The 16,460-nt window shown below is 44.0% G+C and overlaps 1 protein-coding gene across 1 annotated transcript in view; it reads left to right on the forward strand.

Moving 5' to 3' along the window:
* Positions 1-493: 493 nt before the first annotated feature.
* The window catches only part of LOC307269633 (protein FAM184A-like), a gene marked incomplete at both ends in the record, with an annotated part of 31,873 nt that continues 15,906 nt past the window's right edge, over positions 494-16,460 (forward strand). Inside the window, 10 exons of the mRNA XM_080052630.1 lie at positions 494-664; positions 2,911-2,988; positions 5,138-5,272; positions 7,065-7,163; positions 8,074-8,280; positions 8,800-8,973; positions 11,390-11,551; positions 12,251-12,386; positions 14,970-15,151; positions 15,993-16,178. Coding sequence (XP_079908756.1) covers positions 494-664; positions 2,911-2,988; positions 5,138-5,272; positions 7,065-7,163; positions 8,074-8,280; positions 8,800-8,973; positions 11,390-11,551; positions 12,251-12,386; positions 14,970-15,151; positions 15,993-16,178 — 1,530 coding nt within the window. The remainder of the gene's footprint in view (positions 665-2,910; positions 2,989-5,137; positions 5,273-7,064; positions 7,164-8,073; positions 8,281-8,799; positions 8,974-11,389; positions 11,552-12,250; positions 12,387-14,969; positions 15,152-15,992; positions 16,179-16,460) is intronic.

Raw genomic sequence — 16,460 nt, forward strand, 5'->3', positions numbered from 1 at the left:
CTCTTACTCATATACATTTATTTTAATACATCCATTGATTTGATTTGAACGTTTAAGCTCAAATATGCAGGCGGGATTGTATTTGAATCATTATTTGGCTACGACGTTACAAGTCCAAACACCCATATTTCCGACAGCCATGAACTACTCAGCTCATGATGCTGTTGACGTCTTTCACCACTGAAAACAGCCGCTGCCTGCCATACACAGCTGCATTAAAGCGTAAACCAATGGGACCTGACTGAGCGCGCGCTGTTGGCTTTGCTGGAGCATCTGGCGCGCGCCTCCGTCGCTCTCATCCTTCCGCGCGCTCGTTCACGTTGCGGATGCTCTCGCGCCCCTTTGCTCCCCCTGTTTGCTCCCTGTCATTCTCCCCCAGCCAGCTGAAATCAAGGATTAGCTATCGAACACAACAATGGCGGGCTTTGACGCATAGCACCGCTCTATTTAATTCCAATTTAGAGCGTGTTTTGGTGTCATTCCCCCGCTGAAAATGGCGTCGGGGGCAGGCTGGCAGCCTCCGTACAACACCTACACTAGCAGCAACCCCAAATATACCCCCTCTCCTACGGCGTCCAATATGTTTTACGAAGGGACTTTGGCGCTGAACTACTCTCAGGACCTGCATTTCAAGATGAGCAAGAAAATCGCCCAGCTGACCAAGGTGAGTTAGTATGTGTGTGTGAATGAGTGCGTGAGGTATAGTAGTAGGATGCTGCCGCTTTATTCACAGCAGGTTGACGTAAGGTGCGTCGGGGAGGATGGGACGGTTAGAGACGAGGGATGTGCTGGAATTTTGAATGTGTTTTTCTACATTTACATTTGCGTGCAGGTCGGGAGCTCGATTCCAAATGATATTTGAGTTAGTATGTCAGTAAGCATAAGTCACTGCTCTTGGGCAGTGTTAGATATTGGTCAATCATTTTAAACATTAGCTAGTCAGAGTTTGTGTTCTGTTGTGATCTCCCCTGTGTGTGTGTGTGTGTGTGTGTGTGTGTGTGTGTGTGTGTGTGTGTGTGTGTGAGCGAGAGACAGTGTGTGTGTGCGTGCATGTGCATTTGCTGTTCTTTGAATCATTACACAGATAAACAAGATTGTTCCACATGCCCAGTGTTGTAATTAAGTATCGCCCCCCCCCCCCCCCCCCCTTGCTGCCTAAACCATTTCTCAGATATCACAGCAGGGCTGCCATTGCTTGGGAAAGTTATGTAATGCTGGAGGATGCACAGGTCTTAGCAGAGCTGCGTCTGTATAGTCCCACCTGAAGACAACGATAAAGGGATACTAAAGTCCTTTACTGTGGTGGAAGATTTGAGCTGGCAGCGGGGTGGTTTGACAGAATTTGGAAGGCTTTTTGTCTTTGTTAACGGTGTATCAACTGTAAAAGAAAGCAGTTAAACGATCATTCAGGAATAAGGGAGGACAACAGACAGGGAGACAACAGACAGACAGAGAGACAGACAGAGAGACAACAGACGGAGAGACAACAGACAGACAGAGAGACAACAGACAGACAGAAAGACAGACAGAGAGACAACAGACAGAGAGACAACAGACAGAGAGACAACAGACAGACAGAAAGACAGACAGAGAGACAACAGACAGACAGAGAGACAGACAGAGAGACAGACAGACAGACAGAGAGACAGACAGAGAGACAACAGACAGAGAGACAACAGACAGACAGAGAGACAACAGACAGACAGAGAGACAGACAGAGAGACAACAGACAGAGAGACAACAGACAGACAGAGAGACAACAGACAGAAAGACAGACAGAGAGACAACAGACAGAGACAACAGACAGACAGACAGAGACAACAGACAGACAGAGAGACAGACAGAGAGACAACAGACAGAGACAATAGACAGACAGAGAGACAGACAGACAGAGACAACAGACAGACAGAGAGACAGACAGAGAGACAACAGACAGAGACAACAGACAGACAGAGAGACAGACAGAGAGACAGACAGACAGAGACAACAGACAGACAGAGAGACAACAGACAGACAGAGAGACAGACAGAGAGACAACAGACAGACAGAGAGACAGCATATATAACAGTCAGGATGACTTGTATATCGTTCTTGTTTCTTTATCAATAGTTAATTTTTAATGATAGATAATTTGAAAAAAAAGCATCAAAACCATATCCACACTTTACCTATGTGCACCAGATTTATAATAAGGTATTTTTCAGGCCCCCCAACAGGAATAAAGGAAGACATAACAACTACACAAGCGTGACTCACTCACACAAATATACAACGGATACACAAATCACACAGCCTATGTTCAGAAAGAAAATAGAAAACACAAACGCACTAAAAATAGTCAAGGGTGTGTGTGTGTGTGTGTGTGTGTGTGTGTGTGTCCGTGTACGAGCATGCGTGCATGTAAGAGAGCAGATGCGTGTGTCTAGGTGAAAAAAAAAAATTAGGATGTGTCACTTTTTAAATTGTGTGTGTCTTTCTGTGCGTTCCGAATCTCATACTCTTTCTTTTTTCTATTCTACATACTACATCCGACGATAAAAATAATCTAGTTAGGATGCAGTAGGCATACTATTGGGACATACTTTTACTGTTTTATTTCATCATAACATTGCGCCTTAATCTTGCCTCTTGCTTTTATATCCGGCGCATCCCCGTTTGTTTTCATACGGAGGCTTCGTCGATGTGACGCCACTTTATGTGCGCAATCTTGGCCGGATGAAGTAGGACATCCGGGTACTTCTAACCATCCTAAATCTGGCCACAAGAATCGGGACATCCTAAATCTTTTTTCTACCATACTATATAGTAGAACGTATGCGATTCGGAACGCATGGAGAGTCTTATGTTATTCACGTAGATTCTGATGCACTCATACAGACCTAACCTGTCTCACTCTCTGCCTGTCTGCAGGTCATCTACGCTCTCAACACCAAAAACGATGAGCACGAGGAGGAGATAGATTCTCTGAAAGAAGCCCACGAGGATGAGGTAATGGACACACATATATTATTATTACTTGATTTCTGGTTTACAGCACAGTTCAATATATTTATTTTTCAACAGTGTTATTTTGTTAGAAAGAAGAGAGAAATGTTACATCTTTGGTTATTTATTTATTCCTGTTCCTGTTATTTTGTTATTGGTGTTCACATCTGTTCAGGTTTATTTGTTTATTAAATGTTACATTAATACATTAATAAAATGCTTTTTTTAAATTTCATAAATCGTTGTACGTATGGAATCGTGGGTTAAAAATCGTTATACAAATCGAATCGTGATTTTTTGTATCGTTGCAGCCCTAGTTAGTGTACCAGTTTAATACGTTGCTGAAGGCTCACTTTTGTTGCATTGGCATTTAAAGCTGGGGTATATGATTTCTGATTGGTCAAAGTTAACATGAGCTGTACACTTTGACCAATCAGAGTGAGGTTCCGATTCTCTGTTCTTATTGGCTGTTGGGACTGTCCTCCACCTCAGCTTTAACAAAAGTTGAGTCTTTGACACTCCTAACTTTTTTTCTCATGTATCTTCTATGTTATTTTGTATCTTGTACAGCACTTTGGTCAACTGATGTCGTTTTTAAATGTGCTCTAGAAATAATTTTGACTTTGACTTAAGTGTCAACTTAAATGTTGTGGTGACATTTAGGGCCACTTTCCACAGTGACGATTTCGACACAAAAGTTAAGCATTAACTTAGCGAAACCATTAGTAAATGCTTAGTTAAGGCGTATCAAGCATTTCCTTAGCATTTATTAATGCTTGACGATGTAATGTTTAGTATGCATTTACTTTGCATAAACTAACAGTTAATTAATGTACCCTTGTTGTCAAGCGTTTAATTTCTTATTTTTTTTATGGACCCTCGGCTGTGTGACTCGGCCCGGCCCGGCCAAGTCACACAGCCGAGGGCCCTTCCCTCTCGGGAGTGCCATGGACATATAATTGTGCATGCAGGCTGTCAACTTCACCTGAAAGTTAAATAAAACTTTGTCCCAGGCCATTACTCATTATGAGTGGTTCTAGGCTGGGCCTGGCCCAAACACACACACAGCAGAGGGCCGCCCATTCAGAGGCTGCATTAAATTGTATTTATCATGCATTCAACTTCTACTCGGTAATTATGAGCATCTGACGATGGTCAGTTACGTTCAGGGCCGTACAGAAAATAGTACTAAATAGCTTACATAGGAAACAGTTGATTTAGCCTTAGTTTTCTCCTCAAAGTGCACCAGATTGATGAATTTTACTTTAACATTTGAAAAAAAATCTTCCGGGGGAGCATTCCCCCGGAACCCCCTAGAAGGTCCAGGGTCCACGACACAGTCTCCCAAATTCCTGTGAGAAACACTGTGTGTGTGCATGGTTATTAAGAGTCATTAGACCAGGGGTTGTGTTCAAGTACGCGTAATGATTTGGTAATTCATCAATAGAAACATTGTGTTGTTATCTAGCTCAGAGAGGGACCAGTCACTCATACGTTTTGGACTATAGACAAACATAGCTTTTACATGTTTGTATTGTAAGACCGCCTCTCAGAGGGCCCATCAGGACTTCCTGTATAGGGGCCCAGAATTTGGAGCAACGCCCCTGCCTCCACATATCGTATAAATAATCATGGTGGGCTGCCATGGCCAAAAATGCCAGGGCCGATTTTTTGTCCCAGTCCAGCCCTGCTAACTTCCTGTCTGTTACTGCAGTTAGCAGTCCCCTCCCTGGTCCCTACGTCACCACATTAATGCACTGTGGTCTTCAAGCAGCGAGTTATCTAGCATCATCTCAGATCCATAAGTGTGATAAAACATGACAAAAACCATCAAAACAGACACATTCACCCATCTGTCGCTCTGCACGTGCACCGGCAGAGAGACGGGTTTGTAGCGTTCTCTCTTCTGATTGGTAGTGGGGATCCCCGTTGAGAAAATATATTTGCCGATTACATGCAGAGCGGGTGACTGAGAGATCGGCTTTACGAAACGCGCACACTATACAAGTGATCACTGTATGCATAACGAGCGATTTAACACTCATATTAACATAAATAAATCACTTACTTCTCCTTTTTATCTGGCCAAAAACTTTTGATTTGAGGGTGTTTCTGTGCTAAAATCACTTCATTCTCATTTCTGTTGTTCCAGGTTGAACACATTGTGACGGAGACCAGAGACAAGATCCTTCAGTACAAGAGCAAGATGACGGACGAGGCAGACCTTAGGCGCAGGCTGGCCACCCTGGAGGAATCTGTGGAGCTCCAGGAACACATGAAGAGACAGGTACCTCCCATCCTGTAATCCCATCCTAACATCACGCCTTGATCTCGCCTCTTGCTTTTATATCCGTCTCATCCCCGGATTGTGGGTCAGAATCGCCCAAATAGGATGCAGTTTTCAACACTAACAATCTTGGCTGGATGAAGTAGGACATCCGGGGTACTTCTAACCATCCTAAATCTGGCCACAAGAATCGAGACATCCTAAATCTTTTTTCTACCATACTATATAGTTGAAAGTATGCGATTCGGAACGCAGGATTATTTTTTTGAGTGCACTTTGCGCAAAAACCGGAGTGTGTCAAAACGCAGCGCACTGTAAATTCCTCGGTCGTGCACTCAAAACGGTCCAAAACTTGAGAGTGGGACCGATGGCGATGGACGCTTTCCACACTCAACGTCCGCCATCTTGCCCACGTAGCAGAGAGAGGGCGGAACATTCAAATCAAAATAGAGGAGCTTGAAGCAACCATGGAGACGGACGCGCTCTACAAAAAGTTAAATCGCACATTTGTTTTGTTTTTCCGTACAACTACACTACTAACGTGCCTGTTTTGGCTATCGGTACCACCGAAGAAGAACCGTCAAAATGCAAAAAGTCATTTCCGGTAGGTGCGCGACAGCAGTTGTGACAGTGCACTGTAGAAATGAGAGCACTGCGCCAATAAGTAAGTGTACTGTAGGGATAATAAAGTGCACTCAATGTAAGTGTGCTTACGCAAGGATCAAATAAGATAAGATGAGAATTCTATGGTATGGATGGCCTAGAGGAAAAGGTGGCCGACCAGTAACCATGAGGTCGCTGGTTGGATCCCCGGCACCGGACAGGAGGGTGTTAGTAGCAATACTAGTAGTGGCTGGTATTACGTCTACGGTGGCCACCATCTTTACCATTGTGTCCTTGAGCAAGACACTTAACCCCAAAACTGCTCCAAGGGGCGCTGTACTATAGCTGACCCTGCGCTCTGACCCCCTCTGGAGTGTGGTAACTTGAGAGGGGGAAAAGACAAATTTCAATGTAACCATTTACTAATAACTTAACTAAGAACAAAAGGATACAATTTGGTAAAAAGAAGATAAGTAATATTTACAAAAAAGTACATTCTAAATAGTTCAAAAGGTAAGGCAAAACAAAACGGTATGTATCAAATAAAAATAAAAGAAGTAAAATAATTTCAATGTGCAATATGAGGAAGATTATTTACATTATTCACCGCTGTTCTGTGTGTGTGTGCTCGTGTGTGCTCGTGTGTGCTCGTGTGTGTGTGTGTGTGTGTGTGTGTGTGTGTGTGTGTGTGTGTGTGTGTGTGTGTGTGTGTGTGTGTGTGTGTGTGTGTGTGTGTGCGCGCGCGCGCGTGTGTGTATCAGCCAGCACTGCAGACACCCCCCCCATATGGAACGGTTAAACATGTACACGAAAAACAATCGCAATTGAAACCGTGCGTCCGTTTAGACAGTCATGCGAACGTTCACACCCCTAACTGTTACAGTTTTTTTTATACAGGTAAATTCCATTGAGACCGGAGACTCTTTTGCAAGGGAGACCTGTTCCCATTCCCACGTTACCATTCACACACACATTCATACACCAAATTACTTACCTTACTATCGACATTCACACGTCATCTGCAAAAATCTCAGAGACCAACAATCCACATCAGTACATGTGCATTTACTGGTAAAATAGTCCTATGCCCAGCCATGTGTAAGCTAACACTATGCTAGTTGTTTGCACTGCATCCAATAACATTGTAAGGCTATTGAGCGTGTGTGTGTTCTGTTTGTGTGACCGTCAGGCGCTAGCAGAGTTCGAGATGTACAGACAGAGAATGGAGGATTCCCAGCTGTGCACCGAGGCCCAACACACACAGAGAGTGGTGTCTATGAGCAGAGAGGTAAGAGAGGGCGGGCTTTTACACACACGCACACGCACACACACACACACACACACACACACACACACACACACACACACACACAGATGTTTTGCACCTTGTTCATCATAAGGGACATTCAAGAGGCGCTGTGAACCTTAAGCTTAACACAGGGAAATCTATAGAGGATGCAAAGAGAATAGAATATCCCTGCTTTCCAAATCACATTTTTTCTTTTTTCTATTCTACATACTACATCTGACCATAAAACTAATCTAGTTAGGATGCAGTAGGCATACTATTGGGACATACTTTTACTTATTTATTTCATCATAACATTGCGCCTTGATCTTGCCTCTTGCTTTTATATCCGTCGTGTCCCCTGGTTGCTTTCATACGGAGGCTCCGTCGATGTGACGTCACTTCCGGTGTGCACTGGATTGTGGGTCAGAATCGCCCGAACAGCACTCATGTTTTCAACGCTAAAAAAAATCTCGTCCCGAATGTACTGTAGTAGACATCGGGGTATTTTTCTAACCATACTACATCTGACCACGAGAAAAATTTGGACATCTTAAATCCTAAGACATCCCCTGCGTTCCAATCCCCATACTATTTAGTACGCCAGAAAAAGATTTAGGATGTCCCAAATACATGCACGTCAGTTGTAGTATGCTGAAAATACATAAATGCCCTACTAACTCCAATAGCATTTTGAAGTATTCGTCTTTATTATTGACATTTCTTGACATAATGAAAAAAAATCTTCCTTATCTGATTTCTCTCCTGTGGCCCTAAAACTCTTCTGTACTTTAGTATGTAGTGTAGTAAAAAGAAAGAGTATGTGATTTGGAACGCAGGGAATCTTTTTTTCTACCATACTACATACATAGACCACAGCTTTTATTGTTTTTGTTTGCTATGAAAACAGGTGGAGGAGATGCGTCGTGACTTTGAGGAGAAGCTGCGGTCGTTCAGCCAGGCCCAGGCCCAGTTTGACGCTGACAAACGCCGGGTGCTCGAGGAGTTGCGGGCCAGCCACAGGCACGAGGTGGAGGAGCTGGTCCACAACCAACACAACCAGAGCGCCACCTCCAGCGAAGACCAGGAGAAACTGGCCGAGCTCCATAGACAAGAGGTATGGGCTGTGAGAGAGAGAGAGAGAGAGAGAGAGAGAGAGAGAGAGAGAGAGAGAGAGAGAGAGAGAGAGAGATGATGGCTTGGTAACACTTTACAATAAGGGGTACATTAATGAACTGCTGGTTAAGGCTTAATTAAAGCTTAAGTAGCATTTACTAAGCATTACCAAACTGTTAATAAATGCTTAGTTAATGCTTAGTGAACACAAAGCACTAACTGTTATATTAACGCTTCACTAAGTTAACAAAGCATTAACTAACCGTAAATAACTAAGCATTAACACTTACTTAATGCTTAATAGGCATTAACCACACATGAACTACTCATTAATAGCATTAACTTAGCATCATATAACAGTTAATTAATGTACTTTTATTGTAGTGTTACTAAAATGTAAATACATTTCATCAGAGCACAAAGCCATGCTCTCTAATGTGTGTCTACAAATTAACTGTCAGATTAATTTTTGATCCTAGTAAAGTATAAAAATAATATGCGACCGTGTGTGTGTGTGTAGGTGGAGGCTTTGATGTCACGTCTGGAGGACTTAACCAGGGATAAGATGGGTCTGGTGGAGGAGTATGAAGCTAAGCTAGCTAAAGCCCAGGAGTACTATGAGAGAGAACTGGAGGCCATGAGGAGAACACACCAGCTCACTACAGAGAACCTGCTAGCCTGGAAGAGGACTGAGGTACAACCAGACAATATCCATGTGATCCAAACCTAACACCCACATACTACATCTGACCATAAATGTAATCTAGTTAGCATGCAGTATAGGCATACACTCGGGACATACTTTTTACTACTTTTATCATAACATTGCGCCTTGATCTTGCCTCTTGCTTTTATATCCGTCGCATCCCCTGTTTTGTTTTCATACAGAGGCTCCGTCGATGTGACGTCACGTCCGGTTGCGCACTGGATTGTGGGTCAGAATCGCTCAAATAGCATGCTGTTTTTCAACGCTAAAAATCTCAGTCGGATGAAGTAGGACATCCGGGTATTTTTAAGCATACTAAATCTGACCACAAGAAATGGGACATCCTAAATCTATTTTTTTCTACCACACTAAATAGCAGAAAGTATGGGGATTGGAATGCAGCCTATGTTTCAAGGAGCTTTCCTTCAAAGCTAACCGGTTACATCGACACTGCACTAGCATTAGCCGCCCTTTATGTATTAAATATTTTCAGGAATAGGGGCGGCTGTGGTGAAGTGGGTAGGGTGCTCGACCACTCAACCACAGGGTCGGTGGTTCGATTACGTATGTAACTACGGCTGCATTAACCTCTTCCGCCCGAGAGCCCCCGGTACCGGGGGCAGCTGCGCTTTTCGCAACATACACCATATAAGGGCATGCTAACCATGTAGCAACATATCATGAAGCACACCCACTTAACGGAAAGTATCTCGGCTAAAAGCTCATGATATTTATTTTGACCTAATCGAAACACAAGTCTGACACCAAGCAACTAAATGAGCAGGTAGAAACAAAAGACGCTAACGGCTCATGTCCGAAAAAATCGGCGCTAGCGATTATGCTACTTCATGCTAACGATACAAACAGCAAGTCATATGAACACAGTGTTGCCTCCTTGTGATTGGCGGATAAGTGTTGTTGTCGTGTATCTGGGGTCTGTATCTCGATCCTATTGGCTCTGACGGATCATCCACATTGACCAATGGATTGAATGAAGACGTTGCGGGTGATTGACAGCCCCGCGAAAATTGACAGCTCCGTAACAAAACAGCGGTTTTCGACTATTTAGATAATAGACAATTTGTGTTGGTTGTCTTGCCATTTTCTTCCGCACACCACCACAAGGAATAACGGCAGACAGGAATAAAACCAAATGGTTCACAGTTTTGGAGCTACTAGAGACTAGACATAGCCTACTACATATCGACAGCGGCACCCGGTTTAGTCCTGTCAACTCACCGTCGGAGGAGGAAGACAGCAGCGAGAACTGGATCCGGACAGCAGCAGTAATCAGATTACCTATATTATTGGCTATTTATTAAATCTGCTCCAGTTGGAGATAAACTTCAGTTCCTTTGTATGGTGTTCTTTGAATGGGAAAATGTATATAGGTCTGGTTTATTTTTCAAAACAAAGCCAAAACTGTTTTTAGAACAGTATTTAGATGGGTGGCTAATTTCCGCCTGAAAAATTTCTCTACTAAAACCTCTCTAACTTTGCTCTGCTTTACTTTATTAGCACCATTCTTGGCACAGGTAATATTCAGATTGTTTGCTATTATTTTCTGGAGGTTTTGGGCTGCAACTGCATGTTTCAAAGGGGATATTCACTCACAAAAGTGTACAGTTCTGTTAGGCGGAAATTAAATCTTTTGTTTATGCTGTGTTCCATCTTCATTTACTCTGACCCAGTAACATCTATACTTATGCTTACACCTTCTCAGCAATCTCACAAGTGTTACCTTTATTATGATACCAAGATTATTCATATAGACCTTGTAGTTGCAGAGATATACTCTATTCAATATGGCCATGTCATTTTCGAGCGGAATCCTGAGCCAGAGGCCTAGGGCTTAAGAGGTTAACAGAGTGTTAAGCACAAGAATCCTAGTTACATACACAATATATATATTTATATTTATTGCAGTTGTTTAACACACACAAACCAATATAAAAAAACAGGAAAGAAAAAAACAAAAACAGAACCGGAATAAAACAAAAATTAAAAATTATAAAAAAAGATAGTAAAGGTGTAGTGTGTAATATGACATCATCAAGAAAGTTCTACAAAGTTCTAGAATGCAACGCTCCCTGGGTAACCCGACCCCTTTTGAATAATAACAGAAGCTACAGTGGCCTTTAAGGACAAGAACAATTCTAAATTCTAAACAATGCACCTGATGACATTCCAACCAACATGGATTCCTCCACGAGACCTACCCGCTCAATGTACAAAATGTAATATTAATATTTGTAATTCTCCGCTCAGGAGGATCATTCAGATTATTGGCAGAGGTGATTTTACACCAATGAGGACATATTTTATGAATGAGGATATTGATTTTTAGCTAATAATAAAATGTTACACAGTGTCCCTTTTAATGTAACCCCCTGCTTGTGTTAAGGTGGAGCTTCGTAAGGAGTTCCAGGCCCAGGAGGTGGCTTTGCAGCGCTCGCTCTCCAAGCTGAGGAGTGAGCTGCAGAAAGCCCAGGAGGAGGCCAGAGAGAACCGCGACAAGACCAACCGCCTGCAGACCTCGCTGGCCAACGCAGAGGGGACTATCAAAGTGTGTGTGGGTGGATTGGACACGTGGGTCAATGGGTGGATCACGTATTTTCTGTTTAGGACCAATGCTTACACTGGCTGTGTTGGGAAAAACCCTACTAATGTCCTACCTCTCCTACATACTCAACATGCATATACTACATACTGTCGACTTAACTATCACCAATCGATTGTGTATGCGAGGTTCGTCGGACCGTTTACACTGAATCATAACAGAACCAAAAAAGAATAATTTTTTTTTTTATAAAAATGTTGTTTGAAAAGACGCAATGCATTGTGGGGCGGTTGAGTAGGAAAAGTAAACCTATCGATCCATACACAAATATATTGCTGGAAGTAAGTACTCATCCGGGCATTTTTCTCGTCTACACAAACGCGCATACACAACCACAACATACTCAAATTGACGTCAAAATGAGTAGGAGTAGGACGTTAGTAGGCTTTTGGAACACAGTCCACTTGTAGCTTCCCAACACTGATTGTGTGTGTGTGTGTGTGTGTGTGTGTGTGTGTGTGTGTGTGTGTGTGTGTGTGTGTGTGTGTGTGTGTGTGTGTGTGTGTGTGTGTGTGTGTGTGTGTGTGTGTGTGTGTGTGTGTGTGTGTGTGTGTGTGTGTGTGTGTGTGTGTGTGTGTGTGTGTGTGTGTGTGTGTGTGTGTGTGTGTGTGTGTGTGTGTGTGTGTGTGTGTGCGCGCGCTGCAGAACCTACACAAGCAGCTGGAAGAAGCCATCCAGGACGGGGAGATCTGGGTGATGCAGCTGAAGGACACGGAGTATGAGCTAGAGGGCAGCAGGGAGCGAGTCCAACAGCAGGCCACTGAAATCCTCCATAAAGCAGGTAGGATGTAGTATGATGTTAGCCTGGCAAATTAAATGTGCTGCGCCTGTTGGCCTGGGCACTCTCCATTGAAGCTCATTAAATATGTCATGAAATCCTGAGCTACCAATCAAATCGTTCTATCTGATATGGGCGGGCCAGAGCCCTATGTATGGTGCTCTGGGGCGGACGTAACCGGATGACGACAGTGCTGTGCATGCGCCGTCGAAGACATGATAGTATTCATCAAAGATGGCTGTGGATATGTTGTTTGAGTTTGAGACTGCTTTGGCCTCGACCCTTTACGATTTGGAAGACGGCACTCAAATCTTTCATTAGCAAGTAAGTGGAATGTTCTGTTTTGCCGACCGACCACGGCAAAAGTTTAATCTAAACAGTTACCCCGCCGTTCGCTAAATGAACGGGGCTTAACACGTTGTTCATTGCTCTGATTGGTTGAAGTGCTATCCAATTGCGTGCAGTGGCATTTGAAATGCACGAGTATGAGCCGCCCCTTGTGCTGGGAATTACTATTGATCGTGGCCAGACCCTCTATCGTTCAAGATATCAGGCTAGTATGATGTAGTATGTCGAATAGAAAAAAGAAAGTATGCGATTTAGAATGCAGGGTATGTCGGAAAAAATCGGAGCTACCAATCAAATCGTCCTATCTGATATGGGCGGGCGTAACCGGATGACGACAGTGCTGCACATGCGCCGTCGAAGCTCCGATAGTAAACAACAAAGATGGCCGCGGATACGTTGTTTGAAACGGCTTTGGCCTCGACTCTTAACGATTTGGAAGCGGCACTCAAATCTTAGATTCATTAGAGAGAAGTGCTATCCTATTGTGTGCAGTGGTGTTTTGAAATGCACGAGTAGGAGCCGCCCCTTGAGTTGGGAAGGTCTATTGATCGTGGCCAGACCCTCTATCATTCTAGATGTGGGTCTGGATTTCCAGGCTAGGTAAGATGTGCATGGAATTATTGTCATTCACTACAGATGGATGGATGGATAGATGGATAAATAGATAGATGGATGGATGGAAAGATGGATGGATGGATGGATATATGGATGGGATTGATGGATGGATGGATGGATATATGGATGGATGGATGGATGGATGGATGAATGCATTGGAGCTGTTTGCATGCTTCATATTTGCATACCACACCAGTCCAGCATTGTATCTTCTCTGGTGGAGCAGGTGACAAAGTGTCGAAAAGTCAGCAGTGAAACAAGTGTGGCACAAGTCTCCATAGATCGATGTGAAAGCATTTGGCTGTGACTGAGCTAATGACACCCCTCCCTCCTCCCCCCACTTTGTCTACAACTGAGATTTTCGTGGCTCAAAATTCTCATCTTATCTTACTTTATCCTCTTGTCTTTATTGCACCGTGGGTCAGAGAGAAAAAAAACATAATTTCGATTCCTCTGTATGGCTGGCACATATTGCAGAAATTGATAATAAAGTTGATTTGACTTGACAATGAGCGGAGGCTTGTGACATCCTGTTTTCTCTACAAATCCAGAAGCTAGCTGCAGTAAATGGAGGCCACTGCACTATTTCCCCTTTCCCATTTACTTATTTCCCCTGAAGTGTCCCTGAGCAATACACTGAACCCTGAATTGCTCCCGATAGTTAGCCTGCTATCGCTGTATGAATGTGTGTGTGTGTGAATGGTAACGTGGGAATGGGAACAGGTCTCCCTTGAAAATGAGTCTACGGTCTCAATGGAATTTACCTGTATAAATAAACCCTGCGTTCCAATCCCCATACTTTCTACTATTTAGCATGGTAGAAAAAAGATTTAGGATGTACCGATCCTTGTGGCCAGATTCAGCATGGTTAGAGATTCCCCGGATGCCTACTACATCCGGCCGAGAGTTGTAGTGTTGAAAACGGCATCCTAATTTGGCCGATTCTGACCCACAATCCAGTGCGCACCGGAAGTGACGTCACATCGACGGAGCCTCCGTATGAAAACAAACAGGGGATGCGACGGATATAAAAGCAAGAGGCAATATCAAGGCGCCATGTTTATGATGAAATAAATAAGGGAATCACATTTGTCAGGTGGCAGTTGGTTCCACAAGCACGGAGCAACTAGTGCAAAGTACATTTCTGAGAGTTGTGCCAGTGGCATGGCTGTATACGCTGGTCACCAAAAGAAAGTGATTGTCTACAGTAGCTCAGAAGAGGGTGACATCTCAATTCCACTTAACGACACCACTGATGAGAGTTCAGATGGCCAGAAAGATGATGATGGTGACTTTGTCATTGTGACACAATGACGCACAAATCACCCCACTACGTGGGGTGATTTGTGCGACAAGACAACTTTTTTTCCAAAAGCTATATTTCTTAAACAGTTTATTCCAGATCCAAAGTTTTTATTGCCAGGGATGCACAACATCCTGAAATATATGTACATATTTGAGTTGGAGACATAACTGTCAAGGCCTGACTTTAAAATCACTTTGAGTAAAAAGTTGCACAAATCACCCCACCTTCCCCTATGTAGAATAGAAAAAAAATATGTGATTTCAGGTTAAAATACATTTCTGACAGTGGTGCCCTGTGTGGTGTGTGACTGGTCCCAGGTCAGATAGGGTCTCTGCAGGCCACCCACATGGCCCACGAGGCCTCCATCAGGAACCTGGAGACGGAGCAGAGTCGGCTGCAGGAGAAGATGAGCAGGCTGGAGGAGGAGAGGGGGAACCTGCTCAACCAAAGCCAGGCAGCCAACCACCAACACAAGCAGCAGGTCACCAGGCTAGAGCAGGTACTGTACCAGGCTATGAGGGGGCGACCGTGGCTCAGGTGGTAGAGCGGGGTCGGTCAATGATCCAAGGGTTGGAGGTTCGATCCCCGCCCGCTGCCCTGCCACTTGTGTCATGGTTTGGGCAAGACACTTCACCCGCCTCGCCTCGTGTGAATGTCGATAGTAATGCCTGCTATCGGTGTGGGAATGGTAACGTGGAAATGGGAACAGGTCTCCCCTTGCAAAAGAGTCTCCGGTCTCAATGGGATTTACCTGTATAAATAAAGGTAAAGAAAAAGAATGAAAAAAAAGGCACCCATCCACCATTTTTCAGTCTGATTCGATTCCGATATCTTGGTTTTTTGGTTATATCGTCCGATACCGTTACTGTCCGATATCATAATCATTATAGGCTACATTTCTTTTGGTGGTGGGTGATGTTATGTGTAAGGTTAGGAAGGCTTAAGCAACACAGCAATTCTAAATTTGAAAGAGCATATCAAAATGAAACAAGGTTTATCTGAACTGCTTTGAACTGTGTGAATGCAGGAAGGACATCAGAACTCAACTTTTGAATTGCTAATTACTAATATTAGCGAGTGATATGTCGCATAGCTATGGTCTTAAAATTTAAATTTCTTTCATAGTGAATTTTTTTTAGATTTCTTTAAAAAAATAAAATTATCGGAGTTGTCAGTCCGATATCCGATAACTATATTGCAGCCATATCGAAATTCTATATCGATATTGGATCGGCTCGGCCCCATCCATACTACCAAGCCTTCTTTATGCCCTGTCTATCTGTCTGATGGGGGGGGGGGGGGGACACAGCCTCATCTTCCTCTGCTCTCCTCCCACACAGTCTCTGCGTGAGGAGCACCAGGGCTATGAGGGGGAGCTGTCCAGGCTGCGTGCCCACTACGAGGCAGAGACCCTGGGCTTCAGAGAGGCTCAGGGCCGGGCTCTGGAGGACATGGAGGAGAAGCACCATGCCATGAGGGAGGAGGCCCTGCAGGAGAGGACTGAAGAGAGGGAACTTCTTATGACGGTCAGTCCACAACTTAGCGTTCACTGTCGAGCCGCTTGTCTTCACGGCATCTTGCTTCAGTACAGGGCGGCAGTGGCAAAGTGGGTAGGGAGATCGCCTCTGGAGTACAGGGTTGGAGGTTGGAGGTTCGATCCCCCGCTTACCCGCCACATCCCTGGGCAAAGACACTGAACCCCACATTGCTCCTGATGGTTCAGAGAGCGCCTTGCATGGCAGCTACTGCCATCGGTGTATGAGTGTGTATGAATGGGTGAATGTGGTAAGAAATGGTAAAGCGCTTTG

This window comes from Ammodytes marinus, assembly GCF_949987685.1.
Source record: "Ammodytes marinus genome assembly, chromosome: 24".
NCBI lineage: Eukaryota > Metazoa > Chordata > Actinopteri > Uranoscopiformes > Ammodytidae > Ammodytes > Ammodytes marinus.